This window comes from Sinocyclocheilus anshuiensis, unplaced genomic scaffold (genome assembly GCF_001515605.1).
Source record: "Sinocyclocheilus anshuiensis isolate Anshui unplaced genomic scaffold, SAMN03320099.WGS_v1.1 scaffold136, whole genome shotgun sequence".
NCBI classification, from domain to species: Eukaryota; Metazoa; Chordata; class Actinopteri; order Cypriniformes; family Cyprinidae; genus Sinocyclocheilus; species Sinocyclocheilus anshuiensis.
Window position 1 is genome coordinate 1,071,127 of NW_015554074.1, and position 27,588 is coordinate 1,098,714.

General features: G+C 39.8%; 2 protein-coding genes and 1 long non-coding RNA gene across 7 annotated transcripts in view; 1 reads left to right on the forward strand and 2 right to left on the reverse strand.

The window, feature by feature from the left end:
* LOC107668841 (zinc finger MYM-type protein 2-like) overlaps window positions 1-8,676 on the reverse strand; it is a 27,383-nt gene extending 18,707 nt beyond the window's left edge. Inside the window, exons 1-4 of the mRNA XM_016460856.1 lie at window positions 8,315-8,676; window positions 4,699-5,533; window positions 1,669-1,957; window positions 1,368-1,533 (exon numbers count right to left, since the gene is read on the reverse strand). Coding sequence (XP_016316342.1) covers window positions 1,368-1,533; window positions 1,669-1,957; window positions 4,699-5,518 — 1,275 coding nt within the window. The 5' untranslated portion in view covers window positions 5,519-5,533; window positions 8,315-8,676. The remainder of the gene's footprint in view (window positions 1-1,367; window positions 1,534-1,668; window positions 1,958-4,698; window positions 5,534-8,314) is intronic.
* On the forward strand, window positions 2,746-4,354 carry LOC107668896 (uncharacterized). Its single transcript, XR_001631933.1, has 3 exons — window positions 2,746-2,757; window positions 3,304-3,314; window positions 4,241-4,354. It is a non-coding gene; the product is annotated as an uncharacterized LOC107668896 (long non-coding RNA).
* A 2,824-nt stretch (window positions 8,677-11,500) lies between the features above and the next one.
* Window positions 11,501-27,588, reverse strand: part of LOC107668876 (M-phase phosphoprotein 8-like) — a 40,666-nt gene continuing 24,578 nt past the window's right edge. Inside the window, exons 2-15 of one of the 5 annotated variants that reach the window (XM_016460911.1) lie at window positions 23,128-23,277; window positions 22,906-23,001; window positions 19,616-20,548; window positions 18,905-18,995; window positions 18,339-18,821; window positions 16,834-16,956; window positions 16,599-16,687; window positions 16,040-16,180; window positions 15,836-15,922; window positions 14,956-15,110; window positions 14,681-14,838; window positions 14,467-14,591; window positions 14,280-14,363; window positions 11,501-12,762 (exon numbers count right to left, since the gene is read on the reverse strand). In XM_016460911.1, coding sequence (XP_016316397.1) covers window positions 12,721-12,762; window positions 14,280-14,363; window positions 14,467-14,591; window positions 14,681-14,838; window positions 14,956-15,110; window positions 15,836-15,922; window positions 16,040-16,180; window positions 16,599-16,687; window positions 16,834-16,956; window positions 18,339-18,821; window positions 18,905-18,995; window positions 19,616-20,548; window positions 22,906-23,001; window positions 23,128-23,277 — 2,757 coding nt within the window. In that variant the 3' untranslated portion in view covers window positions 11,501-12,720. Of the gene's footprint in view, window positions 12,763-14,279; window positions 14,364-14,466; window positions 14,592-14,680; window positions 14,839-14,955; window positions 15,111-15,835; window positions 15,923-16,039; window positions 16,181-16,598; window positions 16,688-16,833; window positions 16,957-18,338; window positions 18,822-18,904; window positions 18,996-19,615; window positions 20,636-20,758; window positions 21,008-21,984; window positions 23,005-23,127; window positions 23,278-27,588 lie in introns of those variants that run through there. The other 4 variants (XM_016460908.1, XM_016460907.1, XM_016460910.1 and 1 more) reach the window with 4 other exon arrangements.

Consider the following 27,588-nt stretch of genomic DNA (forward strand, 5'->3'; position numbering starts at 1 on the left):
CACCAGACCATATGAATAACAAATTCTCAATTGATAATTAATCATTATTTATGCGCAAAATATTGTTTTATTTGTGAACATAGCCGTTTGATGAAGGCTTTAAGACCAAGCGGAATCCTCTGCTGGCTGCTCCGAGCAGGACTCGAGCATACGTCCGCGATTTGATTTCGGCAAATCAGTTTGGGCGAATGCAATTTATTGATCATGAGCCCAAAATTTAGCAAGGCAGGAAAACATTTAATCTACCTGAGGGGAGATGTCTTTCACTATTGTAAGTTAAGGCTGTTAAATAGAGAATAAAATATATAAAAAAAAATTTAACTTCTAGCGCATTCTTAAACTTGGACCTCATTTTATTGAAGTAGAAATCCAAGCACCAGAAGCAGCCCACACTCAGCCCATAAGTTTTCTTTAATTGAAAAAGATGCATTTTCATTCATTCATAGGCTATATGGTTGCAATAATAGCCATTTTAGTTCAAAAAATGTAAGTGCATAGACGTTTCATAGACGTTCAGTTGCTTGTATGACATTAAAATTCTTTTTAGAATATAGGTTAAGCAAATCAAACGTGATTATTTCTGAGAATTTTTTAACTGCAGGCAGACATTATGGTACAGAAGGCCTACAAATATTTTGTTGGAGATATGCAAGCAAAAAAATAATAGATTAAAAAAATGTATAATAGAAAGTGCAAAGGCAGCGCTGAAAAGGCCAGTAAAATAATAATAATAATAAAAAACAAGCTGTAGAAAAATATAATGAATTATAAGTCTGTAGAGAACAGTGCACTATTGCAGACTTATATCCTACTGAAGTTTTAATTACATTATTGTAATAGCTATAGTCAGTCGTGAACTAAAGTGGGCCGCTCTAAGGCATGAAACTCCAGGGCTGAAAATGACTCCCACTCCGGCCCTGGTTGAATGGAATTTAATTGAATTAAAGTTGAATAAACTTCAACTTTACTGTTCAGTGCACTGATGTCAGACTCATTTTGGATAATAAAATGTCCTGCCTCCATTACGTATCTTTGTCACGTCATTATAAGTGTTTGATCACCACATTTGAGTGATCATTGCAAAAAATGTGTTTATGTATACATATTCTGTTTATGTATATACTGTATTCTATATATAGTACCAGTCAAATGTTTGGACCCTCGAATGGGAAAGTGTCCAAACTTTTGATTGGTACTGTACTATAATATACAAAAAGAATATTGTATTTGTATATTGTAAGAATATTTTTTTTTTTACTCCCTAATATCGGTATCGGCCCCGAAAAACCCATATTGGTCGGGCTCTAATTATGACTACGGGAGATTCAAACAAAATCAAAAGTATAGCAGAATGTAAATTGTCTGACCTCAGTGAGCGTTCCACAGACGGTGCACTTTGTTTTGAGCTGGTTCTTCTGAGGATTCTGTTTGTTTTCATAAGCTGCCAAGCAGCCAGTGCTACAGAACTCCTGAAATGATTCACTGGAGTCCACCTGGGCCACTATGGTGCCTCCTTTCATATTGGTAATGTCTCTGGGAGAAAACAAAAGAGAGAACGTTTAAATGAGAAAAAAAAAACAAAACTAATGAGTTTGTACAAACACGAGTGGTTAAGTTGGCACTTTCAGACATGAGATTACGCTCTCAAACTCATTTTAAAAGTCGTACTTCTTGCACATGGTGCAGCTCTTCTTGGGAGCGGGCTTGTGGGAGAAGGCAGACAGGCAGGTTGTCGAACAGAAGAGGTGGGACGAGCCCTTGCGCTGGTACGCAGTCTGGCCTTTCTTCAAAGGCTTCTTACAGTTGGCGCATGTGACTTTCATGGTGCGCTGCGGCTGCTGGGATCCTGAGGACGACTGGCAGGGTGGTTTGGGCAGAGGAGCTGCAGGAGACGGAGAGTCCACTCCAGGCTGCTTCTGGTTACGGGGAAAAGAGGCCGACTGGGAGATCCATGAATCTAAAGAAGCAAAAAAGGATTTAAATCTCATGTTATGACAAGACCACCGCAAAACCTTCTGTTTTGTGAATCTTGGTAACAAAGAATACAACCATAAACTACTGTAAAATAAGCACCTGAATGAACTTTCTATTTTCTAAATGCATATTACAGATTTTATTGTGAACAATTCATCAGTGTATGTTTCATTTCTATTTTTTTTTTTTCTGACCTGAATGTTTAATCAAAAAGTCATAACTGGACCTTCCTTTGAAAACGAAAGACTTCTCTTCTGATCATGCAGGACTTCTCCAATCATTTAGCATTCTTAAACCCACCCCTACAAGCTTGTGCTCATCTGCATCCACTTTTAAATGCAACACCATCTCAAAAACCAATCAACAACCGACGTATAGGACCAAGTACCTGTCCCATCTTTTTCCTTATTTAATAAACAGTTACACTCTAGATGTATGTCACAAGACGAAAGAAAAGATCGGTCACTGCTTCTGTAACATTTGTGATTTTAAACAACAAAAACAACAGATGCAGAGCCAGAAGTCTGTCAGTGTACCATCTTTCCTACTGTTTCCTACTAAACTCTTCATCTTTGCACTACATGCATTATGGATAATGGTGCACTGCTTTTGGAAAATGAAACCTCTAATACAGATATGGTATTGTTCTGTCTGTACTATAGGGCCCTATGATTTCAGCGATGCGGAAAACGCAGATGGAATCACAGAATCCAGTCATAATGGAATTTACTGTATAATGCCGAATGTCATAAATTTGCCAAATTTTGGAATGATACATCAAAAGTAGGTCAGTACACTTAAATTAAAACATGACATGGACTAGTCTCTGTGAATATTAAGCTGCAAAAATACAATTTTAATATGAATCCTGCATGTTCTGCGAGTCTCTGTGTGAATGAATGATGCAGACGCACAGGTTTCGTTTACTACACTGAAGCATGCGTGACGCTCGCGGTGATTTCAGCGTCTGCCTCCTCAATATACAAGTACATGTACTAGGGATGTGCGGGTCTAGTCGACTAAACGGTACAGCTCCTACTAGTCGACACCGAAAACAATAGTCGATTACACGACAGAAAAAAAAAAGAAAAACAACAACAGGATTTTATCATTCACATTACCATCATTTTAACATTGCATTTAAAACATTTTAAATAACAAGTTAAAATAAAACGTTTGAAAAATAATACATTATTTGTAAAAGTTTATCTGGGCGGAAACTACATTTTTACCTCAGACCTCACATGCGTTTTCTTCGTGTCAGTTGCGGCGAGTTCAAAAATGACCATGCAAAAGACGAGAAGGTGTGGGATTATTTTGAATTAGAAGGAAACTGAAAAGTTTTGTGTAAACTGTATAATGTCAAATACAATAACTCTACTGGAGCGATGCGTAATCATATTCAATACAAGCACGTAGGCGTTAGCTTAGAGGCTGGCCAAAGCCAGCAAATGTCAATCACATCATTCACTACAACCCGTCGGTGCTGCGATCCCATCTGCGCCCTCTATTCCTGTAACGAACACCCACTTCGGCGGTGGTGTGGGATGTCCAGGCGCTTTCTGGCTTGCTTTTCGTTATCTCTGCGTGCCTGCGACTTCAGTTCTTGCCGAGCGCGTTTTTTCAAGTGCAGGAATTTTATTGTTAATCGCCTCAGGTCCCGTCTTTCACCAGACCACGTTGATAATATTGATTTTCCATTGTTCTGCATTTCCCCAGCTGATTTGAATAAATAAGCTATGCTTTGACTGACGTTGAGTGTATGCTCTTCTTTAATTTCTTTTTAACGACCACCTAAAATGAAATGATGATAATGTGAGGCAAGTGTGCGGCAAGCGGAATTCATTGAGGGATTTGACAGTGTGATTCATAGATTAAGTATTTCAAATATAGGCTATTATATACGCTATGCTACACGCACGCACAGAGGGAATGTGAGGCAAGTGTGTGGCAAGCGGAATTCATTGAGGGATTTGACAGTGTGATTCATAGATTAAGTATTTCAAATATAGGCTATTATATAGGCTATTCTACACGCACGCACAGAGGGTTTTTCTTACCATCTTCTGGGGGTTTCTTGATTTTAGACTAGTCGACGAGTCGGATACAAAACATTCATTTAAGCGACAGTCAAATTAGTCGTCGCGCACATCCCCAACATGTACACAATCTCTAGATCTACTCTGAGAGTTACTTCATGAGCATTTTACTATTTCTTTAGAGTAAAACTATCAAACAACTATCGTCATATCAAACAAAAAGAAAGCTCTTCACAGCAACCCGTCAAAATAAAAGTTTGAGAGAAATATTACTTAATGTCATGATACTCCTACTACTACTACTAAAATTATTATTAAAATATTATTTTTAAAGGAATATTTACCAGAATTTATTTAGCAGAATAATAAAACATTTCATAGGCCCTAAATTTAATTTTTGTTAATCTTTTAATCAACTGTTGTTTAATATAGTAAGTTTCATGATTTTAATTAATTAGACATACTTTTTGATTACTAAAATGTAATTTACCCATTAAAACAGTCTAGAAAAATTTAAAAGGAAAAAAAAATGAAATGCTGAAAAATTAAAACAGAAAAAATGGAATTTGTGGAAAAATAATACGGATTTCATAGGGCTCTAGTACTAGTGAAGCAAACAATGCAAGCCGTGTGTACATGTATTTTGTGTAAAGGATGACACAGCAGATACATGAGGATGAATTACCAGATCTTTGGTGTGTGCCCGTTTCTCCATTCTGCACAGGCTGGCTCGCAGCACCGATGCGTCCCGGGTTGAACATGGGTGAAGGTCTGCTGGCTGTACCCTGGTTCTGCTGGGCCTCTGGGTTCAGGCTGAACGCACTGCTGATCTGCAGACCATTCTCAGCCCCCTCCAATCCATCCAACCGTGTGGCCGCTGGACCACCCTCGCCTTTCAGCGACGTCACGTTCGTGATCATGAGGTTTATATCCTCTTGAGCGCACAGCGCCAGTGGCGTTGCTGTTGACGTTGCCATGGCAACCGCCGAAGAGTCCGTTCCCAGCGTGGTTACGCTAGTAATTTTGATTTCAGAGTCAGGCTCCGTACTGCTCAGGGCATCCTCGGCCTCAGGGGGCGGCAGCGAGGAAGAGGCAGCCCCCTTGAGCTCCGAATCCTCCTCGTCGTCAATAACGATTGGCTCGCTCTGGCTTTTGGCTGTTGTGGACGCGGCTGTGCTGGTGGTAGCTGCAGAGGCGGGAGGACTGGGCGCCTTGGAGGAAGCTGTTGCCGTGGTAGCCGACTCCGCACAGTCTTTGGCAGCAGCGAGGGTCTCTGCAGGTGTGGGACTGGGGGGCTGAGAGTGAGCAGGAGGCTCTTCCACCAATACTACATCATCATCATTGTCTTCTGAGGCCTTGGGCAGGTCTGGTGCTGTCTGTGGCTCATCTGCAGATGGAGTCTGCTCTGTTCTGGGTGTGGTTTCCATATGTCTTTCCCCCTCCTCCTCCCCTGTGACTGTACCTGCCTCTTCAACATCTGCCCTGGCTTCCAAATCTCCATCCATCGCTTAGGCAACAACCTGTTGACACAAACACAATGAGGTCAACAATTACCTGAGGAAGCAAAAAAAGAGCCACGAATAATGATGAATAGAAAATAAAATTGGCTTGCTGATCAATAATCCCTTTATTTCGTAAAGATCCTAAACTGATTAACAAAATATGACAAATCCGGCTAGACTGCCAAAATTGAACAAGTCAGTCTCATTTTAATAATGACAGATGTCAATATTTTTTCAAGGGATTATTACAAGATCCAATTACAACTAAGGATGTCTAAAAATAAGTGGTGAAGTTCAAATTCTAAATGTAAAAATGTGAAAACAATGTGGAACTTCAAATTCTGAAATGCAATAAAGTGAAAATCATTTGGAACTCTAGAACTCCAATTTATGAAAAACCAAGTGTAAAATGATTTGGAACTATAGATTTGGAGTTTTAAATTCCAAAATGCAAGAAAGTGAATAAGATTTGGAACATAAAATTATTATGATTATTTAAGAACTTCAAATTATGGAAAAACAAGAAAGTAAAAATTCTGAAATGCAAGACAGTGAAAAAGATTTATTATCATTATTAATATTATTATTATTGGTTTTTAAAACTTCAAATTATGATCTCGAGTCACCAAGTATCCATGACATCATCATAAAATGATCATCACTAAGCAACCAAAATTATTCACAGGCCAGTAAATGAACAGTAACTCTCATATCATTAACACATGCCCCGTTTAGGCTTTTGATACAGAGCTCAACAAACACCATTTGACCATATTTGTTGTCATATAAAAATTAAATCAATGCCAATCAACAAATGATCTCGAGTCACCAAGTATCCATGACACCATCATAAAATGATCATCACTAAGCAACCAAAATTATTCACAGGCCAATAAATGAACAGTAACTCTCATATCATTAACACATGCCCCGTTTAGGCTTTTGATACAGAGCTCAACAAACACCATTTGACCATATTTGTTGTCATATAAAAATTAAATCAATGCCAATCAACAAGTCTTTTAAAGTACAAACAAAAAAATTTAAAAAGAAACATACTGACATCGAATCTTTTGGTGTCTCTGAAGAAAGTGATGACAAATGTAGATTGCAACAGTTTAGTCTCCATAATGCACAGTAGAACACAAGAATCAATGTGCTACAACTTTGCATTTGGAAATCTGTATCTGCTATGACAGTCCATCCATTGTAAAGACTTTTGGTTGATCTTTAATACATCTGGACTGCAATGCAGAGCTTGGAGTGTATCTCCCTCCATTCCCAGGCTTTGACACTGAATGCTTCGTTTCAGCTGAGATCCCAATGTTGATGCAATGCCGGCACAGACTCCTTATGGAGACAACGCCAAGCAGCACATACAAAAACACTGCTCAAATTGATGTGACACAAACAAGTTAGCATTTTGAATCTGTGGGCTTTCCCTGCAGGCTGATGTCATGATAAGGATGCTGGAGAGAGGAAAGTATATGCAGTGTTACTGATCCACCTCTCAGACGTGATATAATCACATGCACATGCGCCATGCCAGTGCCAAGTCTGCATTCTGAGCAACAACGCAACTGTTTTCCAAAGGTCCCCACTAAAACGCATCACAGTTGCATGGCCCCATAAAGCTGCACTTCTCTAGCACCAATTGTGTCAATTATCAACATAATCAGTCATTTCTGGGCCTATTCCTACCATTCACCCCTGGGCCGTGCCCTTGACTCCGGACCCTCCGTATCCACACACACACACCCGACCGCGATCCGTGCGCTGTCAAGGCAACCGGATGACGACGTCAACACGCTGTGCTTCATAGGCTTTCATTATATTCAGGAAACTCAAGGGCCAACGGGTCCGCAAACTTGCTAGGAGAGACCCCCAGGCGGGAGGAGCCTCGCAATCTACCCCAGCTGTCCCTTTTCACGCAAAACCCCCGGCCCATGTGTCGCTTGTGCTCCCACCCCCGGCCTCTCTGGCGCATGCAGCCATTGGATTAGCGGCGAACTGAAGGGAGGAGAGCCTCCGAGACTGTGCCATTGTTATTGTAGAGAAAAAAATTTGTCAGAAGTAGTTATAGGCAAATAATCCCCGCGAGAAAACTGGAGGGAAACTAAATTTGAATTTCATGTATTCGAATTCTTTGAATAACAACACATATAGAAGAATACTGTGACCAATTTCAACACACTTCTAGCACATTAATACAGAAAATACGTCTGTTTTTGTCTATACTTATGACTCCCTTTCGGATTTCTACGAGAACTGAGTTTTCTTGCTGGTATTACACTCGAGTGAAGGTTTAATTGAAGTTAGCCAAGAGCGTTTACCCCTGGCAATCAAAAGGCAATACATGTGGTGCCCTGTGGGGGCGCTGCACTGTTAAGAAACATCAACTATAACGCCTATAGGTGACTAGCCACAAATATTTCACTGCATATTCCAAGTTTGTCCATTTAACTAGGGGCTAACAGCACATCTAGTATTCAGCTACAAAAACAAGCGATATTTACTAATTGGTAAATCACTTGCCCCCTTCAGTCAGCGGGTAGCACTGCCTCATGTCCGCCATTAGAGAGCGAGCGAAACAATGCGCGACAGCATAGGCAATAGCACCCTGCCACGGCGGAGGAGGGAAACCTCTGGCGGGGTAAAATTGCACGTTAAATTCCCCTCGCGCACAAACACAGGTGACCCCGATGGTTTTCTCGGCTCGAGCTCCGCCGCGGACATAGTTGTGAAAACTTTGGCCAATTACGCGCAGTTCAAGCATCAAAACGCCAGAGAAATTCTTACCGGATTAGAGCTGGAGACGATAGAGCGCCACTTTTGTGCCTTGACATGAATCCTGGCGCGCATGCGTGAAAACGTACTGACGTTCCAGGCGCGTGGGAGGAGAAACGAGCTCTTCGCGCTACTCACACGGGATCGTGCGCGCGCTGGTTTTGGGAAGTCCGACTCGTTTAGAGGAATCGTTTCTTTCGAACAGTTCCTCTCGATGACTCGGTTCAAAACGATTCGGTGATTCTTTTTACGTCATGACGCAATAACGCCACCACGTGGTCCATGACAGCCCAGCGTGACAAAACGTTTCATATAAAGGCATCTTACGCTTCTGTTACGTTTTTGAATGTCAAGTGTTTTTATTCTGATTTCATGTGTTCAAGTTACGTAAATTATAGCTACGATTCAGTTCCTGAAATGTTGTCGTTTGTATGCTAAATAATGTCCATTTACAACACATTTGAACATCTTTCAAGTACGTTTTATTTCTTGCTATTAAAGTAACTTGCGGTTTATCGGTAAAATCGAAACGCTCTTATCGCTTCTTGTCTCGTTGTGAATCAGACGTGTTCAAAATAGACGGTTCTCGGTTTAACGAGTCAGTGAGTTGTTGACTCGAGAACAGATCTGACCGAATCATTGGGCTTGTTTGAGATGAGCAAATTCTGCGCAGAATCGATCACCGGTGATCACCGCGAGATGCATGCCGGTACCACTAACAAGAGAAAATGACCCTTGGGATCACCGACAACGTGTAATGTGTCCGACTTACCTCCGACTTGCTCTTAATGCTCATTGGTTCAGACACCTGTGATGCTGCGGTTCTCTTCTAAAATATTTTATTTTTTTTATCTGATTTCATGTGATTATGTATTTAAATTATGCATGAATGTTCCCAAACACTATGACAGTGCGATCTCTGTGTGAGATAATGTGATTATGTCATATTTCTATAAAAATCTAAAATACATGTTTGTATTAAAGTAAAAATGGATGATAAATACACCTTTCGTATGGAATTAAATAGCAAGCACTTTAAGTGTCTTGTTCATCATATTTATTTTCATATAAAGGTATCAGAACTGAAATTATATCATGTTTATAAGCAACACAGCACGTGAGTGAGAATAACGCGATATCTGCCTTTGATCTCGTTGGTATCTGCTCCACTTCGAGAGGGCAGAACTGTCCGTCTTGACTGCGCTTATTTCACTCCTCCCCTCACTGCAGCCGCCTACTCTCACCAACATTTCAGGCAAGGCGAGGCGCATCTCAAACAAGCCTATTCATATCCGGTTTGTGAACTGGTTCAGCTGATTCATTAAATTGAATCGACTCATGGACGCGAAAAACATTTGAGCAACGATTAGCAGGAACAGGATGACAGACCTTTACGTATCTTGATGAAGTTTTATATTATTCGATAATCTAAGTAATGTAAGATTTGTAAATTAGATTTTAAAGTTGTTTTGGTGAAAGAGAATTCGACCGATTTCATCCTAATGGAATATAAATGAACGCTTTGACAAATAATGGATATGTATATTGTGTTATAAGAAAAAAACGGTAGTATCCAGCAATACAGATTGAAAAGCAAAATTGCTAAATGCCACTGAATTTAGTTGGCTGTAATTATACACACTAAAGCAGTCTGTATTGAAATAATAAAAGTGAGAGGTACACTACAGCACGAAAACATGGGGGCGGAAATGCATTGCGCAAGAGCCAAAGTAAAAAAAAAATCTTCAAGAAATCCTTTTACGAAACATAACATACAAAAACAAACTTTTCAGCTGCTTAATAAAACAAGTGTCCTTAAAGCCCGATTAAAATAAAACACCCTCTTGCCCAGCACAAGTTGGCACTGATGGGGTCGAAGAAAGATATGAATTGAGTGACCCAGTTTGTCAATCGTGACTCGTGAAATCACGTTGTGAGACTCAATATTATTAGTATTGGTAAAAAATGATCCGTGCTTTAGAGCCGACATTATACTATGTGTGTATTAAAATTAACATTGGGTAAGACCATTAGGTCTAGTGTACAGACTTATTTTGACAAAACAGACACTAAATAGGCCTATTGTTTAACAGTTTGAGGTGATATAGGGAGTTAAACATTAATTAAATTTCAAAACTGTACGACAGATACAACAAACATATTTGATTTTGTCCAACGTTTGTATTTTTGTTTTTGAAGATATCAGTAGTTAGGTGAATCCACTCAGCTCCATTTTGTTTATCCATTCTGTTGATTTTCTGTTGAACCACTGTGCCCTTTTGGCTTGTTTTAAGACCCACTTTAAAGTCTCTGCTTCTAGAACAAGGAAAATCTTCCCCTGTGGGTACAGCAAAAATAATGTCAAGGTGTACATATTGTGATGCATGTGCCAGATATGAAACATGTACATATTTATCAAAATTATATGATTACTCAGAATAACCCAGCTTGTCTTAGTGTTTTCAGAAATGTTTGTTATATTTCCCTATATAAACTTTTGTACATGGACATTTTTTTGTCCTTAAAGCTGTTGGCTGGTAATCCAGTGTTTACTAGTTTGAAGACATCCAGTGAACTGGAAAATGTCAAAAATCCAGTTTGTCTTTTTGTTGCTGCCCTTGTAGCAGGGGTGTCCATTCCTGCAGAGTTTAGCTCCAGCCCCAAGTAAACACACCTGAAGCAGTGAATTAAGGTCTTGCTAGACATACTAGAAACTTCTAGGGAAGTATGCTGAGGCAAGTTGGAGCCAAACCCTCCAGGACTGAGTTTGGACACCCCTGCTTTACAGACTATATACTGAAGACCAGGGGCCTCCAAACACTGTCCTGCAGAGTTTGGCTCCAAACCCAATTAAACACACCTGAAGCAGCTAATCAAGGTCTTCAGACCTACTAGAAACTTCCAGGCAATTGTGTTGGAGCTGGTTGGAGCTACACATTCGGCCCCCCATGAGCAGGATTGGGCACCCCTGCTGAAGGCAGTTGTAGCACATCCATCTCTAGTGCATATGTTGGCAATGAACCATCTTTCCCATCTGAATACATTCTAACATTCATCTGAAACACAGTCTTCTTTGTTACACTGAATGTGTATATAAATTAAATCAGAGAGATGCAAGTCTCTAGTGCTGCACCAATTAAGAGAACAACTGTTTAATTATTGTTGCTATAGTAAATAGGAGAGAAGACAAAATATTGATTGTTATGGAAATATATGTAGTTTATTTACTGTAGTCAAAAGAGGAAGTGAATCAATGAGCAGTCTCTCTCACTACTAATAATATAATGACGGGACAAAGAGAGGTAGGCCATGAGCAACAGAATAAAAGAACATCACTGCGCTTCAAAGGTCTTTCAAGATGAGCCCAGCTGTACATTCCTGATCTGACTCTTAGTTCAGTCATCATTAATAACTTTACATAATGCTTGTGAAAACTACACTCGTGTAATCTGTATGATCAGTACCAGAAGATGACCTGAGCTCATTTGCTGCATGTTGAACAGTTACATAACTACACTCTAATAAGAAATTAAACTGAGACTGATGTACAACCTGCCTGACAACACATTGGTACATACATGAAAAGGGTCACGTTCCCTAATAATCAGTATTAAAAGAACCTGTTCTACTGATCACACCTACTTGGATGACTTCAATCTTCCTCCTCTCAATGCAAAAACAAATTAGCCCTTAAAATTGCTCACAATCCAAATGTATACATTCAAACATTTCTTCAACTATAATGGCTTCATTTTGTCCAATTTAGGATTCATGCCTTTAAAAAACCATCACATTCTCCGGAAACAAAATATGGAAACTTGTATTTTTAAAGCACCCACTCTGGAGTTCAAAGTCACACTTGGGTCCAGTTTTGTCACAGTCCCACGAGCACAAAGCAACAGGGAGCCAAGAAGTGCTCATTCGTTCCATCATTCACTCTGCACAAGCAATGAAGACAGAAGCACATCAGATGAGTGTGTGGTCAGGTTAAACAGAACAGAACATAAAACAAAACAGTAGGTGAATCTGGAGTGATAAATTATTCTATTTATAAGAGAAAAAAAATTAAAATAAAAGGAACACTTTACAAACAAGAGTTACAAATGACCTTCAGATACAAATCTAATTTGTCACATTTGCCGACCTTCATGTGTGATGCAGGTGCTATACAAAATCAGACCTCCGGAAACGCATTAAACACTTGCAACACTTAACCAAGCACGTATTAAAATTCACACTGAGATTTGTGACTGTTTTTTTTATTGAACTGTTAAGTACTACAGTCTTTCCCCAAAGTAAAACATAACCATTTCTAAACTGTCTCCTGCTCAGCACGTGTCAAGTGTAGGAAAAGTCTCAGTTCTTGGGGAGGCCGAGCTTCTGCAGTGACCTTTGACCTGAAAGGGAGGACTGTGGCATCACTGTAGTTGGACTCTGTATGCACAAATTAGCAGTTTAACCTGTGGAAAAAGTGAAACACATATGTCCAAATTACTACATTTTAATTAAGGGTCATTTAACATAAGGCTTGCTTAGCTCAGTTTCCACTTTTCCATGACCTTTCCAGTCTGAATTACTTAAGGATATTAAAAAATAAAAAAAAAAATAAAAAAAATGAAAGAATAATTCAGAATGGATCATTAAAAAGAACCAAACTCAAAGATTCTCTAACGAATCAGACACAATTTTTTATTCATACTGCCATGACTTTGAGGCAAAAAAATAAATAAAACAGCATTCCAGTTGCATTTTAATGGAAGTAGCATAAGATTTTTTTTCCATACTGACGTACAACTGAGGGAAACTGGTGATCAAAAAAGGAAAAAAATGTAGGGCATGACTTGGTTCTATCTGTCAGTTGTTGTTTGGATGGAGGCAGATCTGAATGCAATTAACTGGTCTAAATGATTAGAAATGTCTGTCATATCATTAATTGAAAGGTCAAGTTGCGATATTTTTATAAAGAATTACCAGGTCAAAAAATTAACATACAAGGATGAAATGTTCACAAAACGATCAATAACATGCATTTAAAAACTAGAATGTTAATTTTACGCTAACTTTAAAATTCCCTGATATTTCCAAAGAACCATGGAAACCCAGTTAGCGACAAGTAGCTCTTATTTTACAGAGCCCTATCTCAATTATTCACGCTTGCTTTGGTGTAGGGCTGAACAATTATTCAATATTAAAGGGGTCATATGATGCGATTTAAAGTTTTACTTTCTCTTTGGAGTGTTACAAGCTGTTCGTGAATAAATAAGATCCCTAAAGTTGCAAAGACTAAAGTCTCAAACCCAAAAGATATTCTTTATAAAAGTCAAGACTGGTCCATGCCCTCCTAAAACGCCTTGTTTAAACGCACCCACATGTCTACGTCACTGTGTGGGAAGATTTGCATAACGCCGCCCATATGTTCATGCAAAGAAAGAAGGCTTAACTTTATTGTTGCTGCCACTGCCGCCGCCATGTTGTGGAGACGCTGTGTGTTTCGTTGCGAAAGCGAAAATACTTTGTTTGGCCATCAGAGCACACCTCGCTTTTCATACCGATGAGCTTTGTAAAAATCAACGCAATTCAGAAAGGCGGAGCATAGAGGAGAAACAATAATGTACAGTATGTGGACAATAATGTGTTTTTTTTACCTTAAACCGCATAAACACATTTCATTACACCAAATACACAAAATAATGTTCTTTTTAGCAACGTCATATGACCCCTTCAATATATATCACGATATACATTTTTTTCAATAATGGTGATATGATTTTTAAACACATTTCTGATATTTCAATACACATTACCAGTGTTTCCCATACATTGATTTATTTGTGGCAGTTGACTTTGTTGAATAAACATGAGCACCGCACGTTTAAAAATGAAAACGTGGCGCGCCCTACTTTGATGCATGTTCAGGCATTTATAAAGCAGTATTTAAACCATCTCATAAATAATAATGTGTGACAGTCCTAGGTACCTTTGCTGTGGGCGACTCTGCCAGACGGATGAACAGTTTGTTGGTTCCCTGAACAGGACTGAAAGAGTATATGAAATGGCTGTCCTGCAGGGGGAGCAGCACACAGAGTGTGAGAGACTGTAGACATTCAACAGAACAAACAGACAATGCATTTGAATAAGGATCGCTTGTGACATCAGTGTCTTACCAAGAAGATGGGCAGCTGAAACTTATCATTCAGGACGACAGCATGGACACTACAAGGCCCGCAGAGTCTAGCTGTGATCTCATTAAGGAAGTTTGCATGGAAGATAAAAAGCAGGATGCCAGATCCTGAGACAGAAAGCACAATAATGGCACACTAATTCGGAAAATAAAACTGCAGTAATTGAGAACAGAAGAATTTGAAGTGAGTATTTTACCTTCTGCAAGTGTGTGTTGAGGGGGTTTGTAGTTGAATTCCAGTGAAAAATCTGGTCCCTCGCACAATCTGTGGCAAGCCAAAGGGAATACAGGTTCCAGCAGGGCCAGTCGCGTTTCAAAATAAGCTCTGATTGTCTCCTCCGCCACAGTTGATAACCTACAAGATGCATTTCACATATGCCCTTTATTTTAAGTGAGATTTTTATCATGCCTGTGTTCTATATCTTTAAATATATGTGGAGGTGTTTGAGTAATGCAACAATTAAACACTCACGTTTGCATATGGTCTTTGATGAGATCATACACCATCAAATTGTTGCTAAGTTTGGCATAGTACAAGGCAGTGTTCTTGTGTTTAGACAAGATGTTGCAGTCAGCGCCATATTCCAACAGGAGGCGAACCACATCTGCATTGCCCCTCTTACAAGCCTTAGAAAGAATAATTCAACAATCAGCACTCAGCATACCAAATGTTATAACCTAAAAGTGCAAACTGTCTGATAGCTAGAGAATAACTTAATCATAACTTAACTTAATCCAAACTAAAAAAAACAATATATAGTACCATAAAAAAGTTTGGGGTCAGTATAATTTTATTTATTTTTTTAAATAATTTAATACCCTTATTCAGCAAGGTTGCTTGAGAAATTGAGAAACTGTTAGAAGTCACAGCAATGACATTTATGTTACAAAAAATTTAAACTTCAAGTAAATGCTATTTTTAAAATTCTGAAAAAAAAAAGCATCACAGTTTTCAAAAAAATATTGGGCAACACAACTGTTTTCAACATTGATAAATGTTTCTCGAGCACCAAATCAGCATATTAGAATGACTTCTGAAGGATCATGTGACACTGAAGACTGGAGTAATTGACTGCTGAAAATTCAGCTTTGCATCACAGGAATAAGATATAATTAAAAGTTATTTTAAATTGTAATAATATATCATATTATTACTATTTTTACTGTATTTTTGATCAAATACATGCAGTTCGATGAGCTTAAAAGTTTTTTTTTTTCTTTCAAAAACATTTTTAACATTATGTTAATGAACCCACACATTTGAATGATAGAGTATCAACCATAGGGTCATTAACAAACCAGTTTCTGTTTGCAGAGATCTAACTCCCAGGTCAATATAACACCCCTCTCACCTTCATGAGAGCCGTTTCTCCTCCCAGAGTTTGCGCATTTACAGATGCTCCTGCCTCTAGGAGAATGGCCACTGTCGTCAAGAAGTTCTGCACCAAACAGAACAATGAGTTATTAAATAAATATGCTAATACTCTCTTGTATTAGTGATTAGAGTGAAAACAGTCATCAAGAGAGTTCCTGAACAGAGCAGTGTTGTTCTGCACCTTTTCAGCAGCATGCATCAGGGCAGTGGTGCCATTCTTCTGTCTAGCGTTGACCTTCACTCCTTTCTTAATGAGCAGCCTGAGGACATCATCCTGACCGCCTGCAGCAGCCAGCAGTGTTAAGGACATGCCGCTAGAGTCCTGCAGGTGGCAGCACAAACACAAAACATTCAAAGATGTTCACATGGCATCCTCCCAAACTGCACTTAAACCGAGGCATCAAGGTATGGCTGCCCTGCAAAAGGTCCAGTTAGTCTCTGCTAGTAGATGCTCTAATTACATCATCTTGATACAAAAAGTATGTTTCTTTATTGATTCAATACAAATATTTCATTACATTATATTAGATGTTTTAACAAATGTTAACAGATAACTTTCTGCAGGTACTATAGACAAGTATGTTTGACTGAAACCACTGACAAAGTAATGGTTAACACATGATGAACAACAGCAACATGACCCAGGTCTCTGATGGGTGATTAATAAAGATTCGAGACAGAGACAGGCAGAGAGGAGAAAAAAAAAAAGAGGAAGAGCGAAAAGGAATTAAGTAACATACCTCCTGGTCCAGATTGTAGTCCTCTTTGGAACTAAGTGCACGTTTTACCGCCAGGTAATTCCCATTCTTCACCGCTTCTCGCAGCTCAGCTGAAAGTTACATGGTAAGCAGAGCAAGGGAGAAGAGGAGAGGAAAATATTTAAGAAAACTTAAATCAAGTGAAAACTGAAATGTTACAATAAATGAAAGATGGGCCTGATTTGTGCTGTTGTTTTTCTGTGTGGGTATCACTCACGGGGAGTTAAGGCCAGAGGAGAGAGATTCTCATCCTCTCCATTCAAGTGTTTCTGAAAGTCCTCCAGTGTCATCCAGTCCAGCTTGAGCTCCACCCCAAGATTAAGAGATGGCGGTCCCCTGTCTGTCACACAGAAACACAGTTATTAGCATCCAGGGACTCAAAAACATCTTGGGTTCCCCACTATATCAGCTACTATACACATAGCCTATAATACATATTATAATAGAAAAATGCCAATTGATCAAATAAGATGTGTTCTTTCGTTCGAAAACAGCTAGTGATATGGGGAAAAAAAAAAACCCATCAAATTGCAAATTTTCTGATAAATATAGTTATTGCGATTTAAAAACCTAGTTTGCTGTGCTTGCTTGTAGGCTTACAAATTGGCCAAAAATGGAGATTATATTATTAAATACTATTATTTCTATTATGATTCTTTTTAATAAATAAATAAATAAAAAAAACATAAGAAATAAGAAAAATTATGATTGTAATATTTCACTGTTAATTAAGAGTATTTAAGAAAAATATTACCGGTTCATACATTAGAAAATATTACATAAAATATAATTTTACATACAATTTTAAACATATAATCCTCATCATGGGTGGACTCTAAAAAAAACAAAAACAAAACAACTTGTCCCTTTTTGACTTGCACTCTATTCATTTACTAACTGCTTGTTTTCTTAAAAAAAAAAAAACTAACACTAGCTTCTCTATTCTTTTTGTATTCTAGCTATTTCTTTTATTTTTATTCATTATACAATTAACAAAAGCAAAAAAGGCCTCTTAGCTTGCCATATTCTTTTTCTATTCTATGTTTTCTTTTTATTTATTATACAATTAACAAAAGCAAAAAAGGCCTCTTAGCTTGCCATATTCTTTTTCTATTCTATGTTTTCTTTTTATTTATTATACAATTAACAAAAGCAAAAAAGGCCTCTTAGCTTGCCATATTCTTTTTCTATTCTATGTTTTCTTTTTATTTATTATACAATTAACAAAAGCAAAAAAGGCCTCTTAGCTTGCCATATTCTTTTTCTATTCTATGTTTTCTTTTTATTTATTATACAATTAACAAAAGCAAAAAAGGCCTCTTAGCTTGCCATATTCTTTTTCTATTCTATGTTTTCTTTTTATTTATTATATAATAAAAAAAAAACCTTGCCACGTGTACTGCATTAAGCTAACTGAGAATTAATATAGCACTTGCGTAATGCATATCATTGCTCTTTTGTTGATTTTGATTGCATCCATTGTCCTCATTAGTAAGTTGCTTTGGATAAAAGCGTCTGCTAAATGACTAAATGTAAATGTAAAACACACTGCGCATATTTAATTAAATCGCAACCTTTGTAGTTTGATAATCTCACTAAAATCGATAATCACGATTTTAGTTTTATTTCAATTAACCGTGCATCCCTAGAGCAAATGAACAGAATGCAGGTGTCTCAAAACATGTTTTCTAAGTTGAATCTAACTTTTTGCCAAATACAAACCAGGAGTTTTGTCTGAGCGCTCCATGGTCTCCTGAGAGTCCTGATTGTCATCGCAGGCAGCGAAGACCCGTGATTCACTGTCGTCCCTCCTTCTCCTCTTCTTGTCCTTCCATCTGGAGTCTTCTGTTGAGTCAGGAGACGCTATTGACTCAGTCATGGACTTCCTTTCCAGCCGCTCTTGCCGAGCCTCCTCTGCAAGCCTCTGTGCCTCCTCCATGCGTGCTTTTCTCTCCCGTTGGGCTTCCTCTATTCTCTCTTTCTTCTTTCTCTCCTCTTCTTCAATCCTTTCTTTCCTCTTTCTCTCTTCTTCTTCCAACCTTTCTTTCCTCTTCCTTTGCTCTTCCTCTCTCTGCTCTCGTTGTAATTCCTCCTTAGACTTGGGGGCCGGCTCGTCTGATTTATCACTTTTCTCCATCTCAGATGCTCCCTTCTCCAGTTTCTCATCGATCTCCATAGAGACGGGACTCTGACCAGGTCGAGGCACTGGTAGGAGAAGAATGTAGTGGTTAATCAAACAAAAAACACAAGACCATTAAAAATGTAATCGAGCTACAAATTTATTTTACCATCTTTTGCCTTCTCAGTCTTGTCTGAATCAGGTTTCCGTGCAGGAGATTGCTTTGACAATTTTGATTTCTTGTCATTTTTCCCTGCACCCTGTAAAACAAGTGGAAAAAAAGTCAAATCACAAACATATAACTTAAATATTTTGAAGGCAAAAAATCATTCATGTCTGTAACAAAAAATATGAATACTTAAACTATCATTGAATTGGTTGCAGTAAGATATGTAAAGAAATTAATACTTTTATTTAATGAGGACATTAAATTGATCAAAAGTGACAGTACATACAAAGATTCCTGAAAAAAACTATTTCCACAAAAAAATATTAAAGAGCACAACTGTGTTCAATATTGATAAGAAATGAGCATCAAATCATATTAGAATGATTTCTGAAGGATCATGTGACACTGAAGACTGGATAACAGTTGAAAATTCAACTACAGGAATAAATTACATTTTAAAATATATTCAAATAGAAAACAGGTGAGAAAACGTATTTGAAATAAACTAACAATGATTCACAATATTACATATTTTTTAAAATAGTGAAATTTTTGCTGTATTTTGGTCAAATAACACTTGGTGAGAATAAGTGACTTCTTTCACTTTTTTCTTTGAATTAGCATAATAATAATCTGGTACTAGTTGTTTTAACAGGTGTACCTTACAACCAAAAAAAGAGAATGTGTTACATCAGAGTTTTAGACCTGTACCTTTGGAGTTGCATTCTTGTTCTGGTCTGCTTGTCTCCTTGGTACACGATCTTTTGCTTCACAGTTCAACAGAAACTTCTCAAACAAGTTAGAGGCACCTCCCTTCTCACCAGCTTCTTCCTTCGGCTCCTCCTCTTTGGGCTTGATGGGGGCTGTTGATGCTGTGGAGGATGAGGAGGAACAAAATGCAGATGAGAGCTTCTGAGAAGGTGGGGCTGTTTCCTTTCCTTTGCTTTTAACCTTTGACTTGGGTGCGGACATAGCTGCCCCCGTGTCACTGGAGTCGGGCTCGTCCTCGCTGCGAGAAGACTTGCTAGTGCTCTTGCTACTAGTAAGGCTCTTGTGCTTGCTTGCACTACTTTCTTTAGGTGTGGCTGTTGAAACCTCCACTTTTTTAGGCTTCCTCTCTTGAATCAGGTCTTTGAAACCTGGCAGCTTCGGGTCAGACTTGGTCTTTTTCTGCTTGGCCTGCTTGAGATCACCTCCACTCTCACTTCTCGCAGATTTGTCTGTGGTTTTTGCTGTTGTTGTTTTGAAGGAATCATTTGTTTCTATGTTCGTCGTATCATCCATGTGGGACTCAGAGGGCACGTCGCTCTTCTCATCCTCTTCATCTGATGAATCAATCTCTTTTTTTGACTTTACATTCTTTTTCTTGCGGTCCTCTCCACTCTCTCTCTTCTGCTTTCCTCCATCGTTATGTTTGTCAAGCTTCTTTTGTTTCTTAGGAGTAGCTGGGGCAACGTCCTCATCAGATTCAATGAGCCTCTTCTTTGTGTCTTTTTTAGGAGGTGCAGGGGAAGGATCCCTGCTCTCCACCTCCTCCTCATCAGACTCAGGGGCAGGCAGAGGCTTATCTTGCCACCATTTCTCCTTTTTCTTCTTTTCCTTCACAGGCATCTCATCATCTGATTCCTCCACTTTCTTCTTTTTCTTCTTTATAGGTGATTCTTTGTGTTTTTCTTTCTCACTGTCACTCTCAGAATCAGCATCGAACAGATCACTCTTCATGGGCAGCTTCTAGGTACAATGGAGCACAATCAATATTCACAAAGACTGCATCAAGTAAACCAGATATTGCATTGTCTGTACAAGCTCTTAGAAAAACTGCAATCATGTGAACACACATCTAAACAGTCTCACCATGCCAGTTTCCTTCTTTGGCTTCATCTCAGCCAGGGCCTTCTTGTAGGCAAGCAGCACCTCCCTGCAGTCGTCCAAGTGTGCCTCAGGCTCCCAGGTGTCATCGTCCGATGAATAGTTCTTCCATCGCACCCGGTACAGCACCACTCCCTAAAAATGTCAGAGGTCAAAGATCATGGCCAGAGGGATATCTACACTCTCCAGACAGTATTGACAGTAATGTTCATAAAAGGTGCAGTAGGAGATCTTGGAAAATGCAAACTTTAGCCTGATAGCACTGAAAGCGTACATCCCACCCTCCCTGCAAATCACCCAAGTAGATATAACTGCAGACCGGAGATCTCCAAAATGGGGCGTGAACTCCAAAAGTGGGCAGAACCTCCAAAATGGGGCGGGGTCTCCTCGTGCAAAGACTTTCACCATTGGCTCTGGCTCCAGCCAATTGTTATTGACTTACATTTCAAAATAAAACTTTATAAATGTAACATTGTTTCTAGTTCATCTAAAATAAAATATGCTATACAAGTAAATATTCTCCGTGAGAGCAGATCCCAAAGCTTGTGGCCAGTGGTGTTCGGACTGGAGTTTGAACCTCTGCTTAATGATATAAACGGGAATCACCCACGAGCCATCAGCGCAGGGGAAAGATTTTACTCTATCGCTTTGTTCCAAGCAACGGGGGCATCCCCGGGCACGACATTCGCAGGGTAGGAGGGGGTAGTGACGCTGGGTGTAACTAAAAAGTTGCCATTGTCCGGTGAGGTCCGGTTGGGGAGTTACGGAACGATCTCATATCGCATAATCTTATTAACTGTTTATCTCCTGAACTGCAAAAATATTAAAGAGCACAACTGTGTTCAATATTGATAAGAAATGAGCATCAAATCATATTAGAATGATTTCTGAAGGATCATGTGACACTGAAGACTGGATAACAGTTGAAAATTCAACTACAGGAATAAATTACATTTTAAAATATATTCAAATAGAAAACAGGTGAGAAAACGTATTTGAAATAAACTAACAATGATTCACAATATTACATATTTTTTAAAATAGTGAAATTTTTGCTGTATTTTGGTCAAATAACACTTGGTGAGAATAAGTGACTTCTTTCACTTTTTTCTTTGAATTAGCATAATAATAATCTGGTACTAGTTGTTTTAACAGGTGTACCTTACAACCAAAAAAAGAGAATGTGTTACATCAGAGTTTTAGACCTGTACCTTTGGAGTTGCATTCTTGTTCTGGTCTGCTTGTCTCCTTGGTACACGATCTTTTGCTTCACAGTTCAACAGAAACTTCTCAAACAAGTTAGAGGCACCTCCCTTCTCACCAGCTTCTTCCTTCGGCTCCTCCTCTTTGGGCTTGATGGGGGCTGTTGATGCTGTGGAGGATGAGGAGGAACAAAATGCAGATGAGAGCTTCTGAGAAGGTGGGGCTGTTTCCTTTCCTTTGCTTTTAACCTTTGACTTGGGTGCGGACATAGCTGCCCCCGTGTCACTGGAGTCGGGCTCGTCCTCGCTGCGAGAAGACTTGCTAGTGCTCTTGCTACTAGTAAGGCTCTTGTGCTTGCTTGCACTACTTTCTTTAGGTGTGGCTGTTGAAACCTCCACTTTTTTAGGCTTCCTCTCTTGAATCAGGTCTTTGAAACCTGGCAGCTTCGGGTCAGACTTGGTCTTTTTCTGCTTGGCCTGCTTGAGATCACCTCCACTCTCACTTCTCGCAGATTTGTCTGTGGTTTTTGCTGTTGTTGTTTTGAAGGAATCATTTGTTTCTATGTTCGTCGTATCATCCATGTGGGACTCAGAGGGCACGTCGCTCTTCTCATCCTCTTCATCTGATGAATCAATCTCTTTTTTTGACTTTACATTCTTTTTCTTGCGGTCCTCTCCACTCTCTCTCTTCTGCTTTCCTCCATCGTTATGTTTGTCAAGCTTCTTTTGTTTCTTAGGAGTAGCTGGGGCAACGTCCTCATCAGATTCAATGAGCCTCTTCTTTGTGTCTTTTTTAGGAGGTGCAGGGGAAGGATCCCTGCTCTCCACCTCCTCCTCATCAGACTCAGGGGCAGGCAGAGGCTTATCTTGCCACCATTTCTCCTTTTTCTTCTTTTCCTTCACAGGCATCTCATCATCTGATTCCTCCACTTTCTTCTTTTTCTTCTTTATAGGTGATTCTTTGTGTTTTTCTTTCTCACTGTCACTCTCAGAATCAGCATCGAACAGATCACTCTTCATGGGCAGCTTCTAGGTACAATGGAGCACAATCAATATTCACAAAGACTGCATCAAGTAAACCAGATATTGCATTGTCTGTACAAGCTCTTAGAAAAACTGCAATCATGTGAACACACATCTAAACAGTCTCACCATGCCAGTTTCCTTCTTTGGCTTCATCTCAGCCAGGGCCTTCTTGTAGGCAAGCAGCACCTCCCTGCAGTCGTCCAAGTGTGCCTCAGGCTCCCAGGTGTCATCGTCCGATGAATAGTTCTTCCATCGCACCCGGTACAGCACCACTCCCTAAAAATGTCAGAGGTCAAAGATCATGGCCAGAGGGATATCTACACTCTCCAGACAGTATTGACAGTAATGTTCATAAAAGGTGCAGTAGGAGATCTTGGAAAATGCAAACTTTAGCCTGATAGCACATCGCTTTTTTCTATACAACTGGAGCGTCCCGGGGCTCGAAATTTGCAGGGTAGGATGGGGTAGTGACGCTGGGTGTAGCTAAAAAGGTGCCATTGTCCGGTGAGGTCCAGTTGGGGAGTTACGGAACGATCTCATATCACATAATCTTACTATCTCCTGAACTGCAACTTTCTTTACCACGCTATTCAGCGCCAATCCCGCCGTGCAGTCAATTTCACTGGTTAAGGTTAGGGTCAGGTGTGGGGTAGGTTTAGGGGTTAGCATTTTTTGTAGCATAATGTAGGAAATAAGCACTTTAATTGACACAACCAATAAAATCTTTAGAATTAGCTGTGGGGCGGAGTTTGCACTGAAGTGGATTGGGGGGGAAATTGCGCATGCGTGTCATGTGCCTGTCTGTCAATGGGAGGAAGCCACGCCCTAGTTTGGAGCTCCCACCCCGACTTGGCAACACTGCTTATGAACCGACCGCAATAGTGTTTCCTTGGTTACCGCTGTAAACAAAGCAGAGCCGCGCTTTACCCATTTGGAGATCTCCGGGCTGCAGTTATACCCTTCTCAAATTACTGTCCAAAGCCACGCCTCCTGAACACATGAACACACACAGACCAGACGACCAGAGACAACATTACTACAATACATCATGTGTCATTCACCAACGAGAAAACTTTATAGTACATTTAGTAGTACTACAATACCAGGAAGGAAGGTCAGGTTGTTGATATCTGTCTGCCATTCTCGTTTTGTCTGCAATGGCGTATGTGAACGCGCTGATGAGGTATCCTGTCTGCGGGTGCACAGAGGTATGCTAATACATGTTAACAGGTAGGTAGGAAAGTCTGCTCGTTCCGAGCATTTTGATTGGACGAACACAACAAAGGCTTCTGATCCACTCAGTTTTACCTCAGTCTCACTACAGGGCTCCAGACTGCGACTAAAACGGTGGCATTTGCGACCAAAAATATTAATTTGCGAGTTTAGTTTTTGCTGAGGTCGCCACTGGCGACTATATATATTTACGTTATAACTTAAAAATTTGCATGTAATGCCTTTTTTCCTGATAGTTTTGCAATCACATCTTTTGTTATGTTCGCGTATCAAAACTGAGACAATGCGCATCAAAGTTTTAGTGGAAAAAAAGAGTTTCAAACAGTGCTCATCTCTGCAGCACAGCAGCGCTGACGCACACCTGCTAAACGCAGCTCAGCTGTACAGCGCGAGAGAGATCGAAATGATGGGCAGGCTTTAAGATGGTTTAGATCCTACCTGTCCGATCGCTACCACCTTGTTCATTTAAATGGGGAGTCATCTCAATTATCACCAATAAAATATGGAGTGCCACAAGGATCTGTCCTAGGTCCTCATAACGAAATTCAAACAATAAATACAGTTTTGGCGCTCTTTAGGCCCTGTGTCCACCAAAACGTTTTTCCCCGTGGCTAGCGTATTTTTTCAGTTGTTCTCAATGGGAGCGCCGCGTTTTTTAAAACGCCAGGAGCGTGCCGAGCGCTGAGCGTTCGGGCGCTTTTTTCTCGCGCCGAGAATTGAAGAATGTTCAACTTTGGATAAAACGCTGCGCTCAACACTGTCACGTTCTAGTCAGCTAACCAATCAGAGTGCAGGAGGGGCGGGGCAAATTCCACACCGATCAACTGTCATTTTGTTACAACGACGTGTCAACAAGCACAACAATGGGAAAAATGGAGGAGAAATTAATATTGCTGGTTTCTGAGCATCCATGTCTCTACCAGATGACTTCCCCAGACTACCACAATGTAAATTTGAAAAATAATGCCTGGAGGAACATTTCCTTTGCCGTGGGTCTACCAGGTAAGCAGCAGTTACCTAGACAACTAATTAGGAAATAAGGAAAAAGCTATGTAGCCTAGCTTGCAAACAGTTTTGTTTGTTAAAATGTATATATGTAACGTTAATGTCTGGCAGTCAGAATATTTTTCTTGCTTCAGTTGTTTTATTTTTGTTTTTTTCAAACGGACTAATCTTTTTGTCCATATAAATTTCAGTAGAAACATGTCGTAAAAAGTGGAAGTAATGTTACCTGAGGGACACATATAAAAGAGAGAAAAATGAAGAGAAAGAGGTCAGGTTCAGGGGCAGCAGGAGGCAATCGGAGGTGGAAGTTTATGTCCATTCTAAACTTTCTGGAGCCTTACATCCAGGACAGGGACACCTCTAGCAATTTCAGTCAAAATAGGACATGTGAGGAGGATGTCAGTGTAGAGGCTCTCCTCGAGTCCCTGGTAACACCAGTGGAGGTAGTGTAGCATACTATGTGAACTATAATAAATAATAAATTGCAATTATTGACGTTTTTTTTTCTGTCAAAGGAATTATTAGGCTATTATTAATAGTAGTAATAGCAGCAGTATATGTTATCATTTTTATTATTTATTTTTTTCCCTTACAGACAACAGATGAGAATGCACAATCCCTGTCACTGACCCAAACCCAGGCCAACAGCGCACAGCCTAGATCTCCTGACTCCCCTGATGTGCCACCACCCTGCACACCTGAAATACCTTTGTGTCGCACTCTGGCTCCAAAGAGAATATATATATATGAGCCAGATATCTCAGAATATCAGCGCTGTGTCCTGAAGGCAATTAATAATAAGCCAGACGATGACGAGCATTTTCTCTTAAGTTTATCTGGGGCTTTGAGACGCCTTCCTCCACGCCGTCGTTCAGAGGTTAAAATAAAATTCCAACAGATTTTACATGAGGCAGAATTTACCTCTGACAATTAGTAAAACACTCACATACGTACATACACACAAACAGACACACACACAGACACACAGGAATACTTATTACTTATATACATTGCTTCAATTTTTATATTTATTTTTATGACACTGTTTTATTTATGAATCTGTACATGGAACATGGAAATTAAAAAATATATTTTAAATTAATCTACTTTCCCAGTCATTTATTTTACTTTAAATTTTGGTCAGTGTTTTATTTTTGTTGCAATGTATAGCTTGCTGGTGAAAGCAAAAATGGAAATATGCTCATTTTCTAAGGTTTTGGGTGGCTCTTAAAAGAGCCTTTCTTGATACTACTGGTGGTGGTCCTGATGTTGATGTTACTGATGGTAGTGGTCCTGATGTTCATGCTAAAGGTTGTCTTGATGGTAGTGATGGTAGTGACAAGGCATTAGAGGACAGAATGCTGCCATGCAACTTCACCTGCAGGAGAAGAGAAGTAGGTGGTGTACCTCTGTCTAATTTCTAGTGCTTCCCTAGAGGCGTTGTTGCTGCCTACTCGCTGGATGGGCTGCATAGCAAGCTGCTGCTCTAATGGCAGGGGGACACAACTTCCTTCCTCTTCACCAGCATCCTCAAAGCGAAGGAAATTGTGAAGGATGCAAGTGGCCTTCACCACTGCATCAGCAACTTTTGGTGAAACACCAAGCACTCTGTGGTAGAGTCTCCATTGAGCAGCAAGGATCCCAAATGTGCACTCCACCATCCTCCTTGCACGGGAAAGACGGTAATTGAACACGCGCTTCTCCCTGTCAAGGTGTTTTCCTGGATAGGGTCGGAGAAGGTTCTTCTTCAGAGGAAAAGCCTCATCACCCACAAATACATGTGGCACAGGTTGGAGGTCTTCTGCTCCTGGTAAAGGTGCATCCTCTGGCAGGTCAAGGGTCCCCTGGTGGAGGGCCTTACCAAAGTCAGAGGCACAGAGGGACCCACCATCACTGCTTTTCCCATATGCCCCCACATCCACCATCCGGAAAAGGTACCTGGCATCAACTACTGCTAGGAGGACGATGGAGAAGCTCCCTTTGTAATTGTAATACATGGACCCTGTTGATGATGGGGCCTGTATTGCAACATGCTTCCCATCAATTGCTCCCAGGCAGTTGGGGAAGTTCCATAGCCTATGGAAGTCTTCAGCGATCTTCTTCCAGTGGTGTTGTTCAGGGAAAGGCATGTATTCCTGGACCATGCCAGACCATATTGCCTCACACACATCTTTTACAATTCTTGCCACTGTGCAGTAACCCACCCTGTAGCTGAAAGCTATTGATCGGAATGAGTCTCCTGTTGATAGATACCTGAAATAAAATAAAAAAGTTGCAATGGGTCATAAATTTCATGTGTGCGTGTGTATGTATATATATATATATATATATACACACACACACACACAC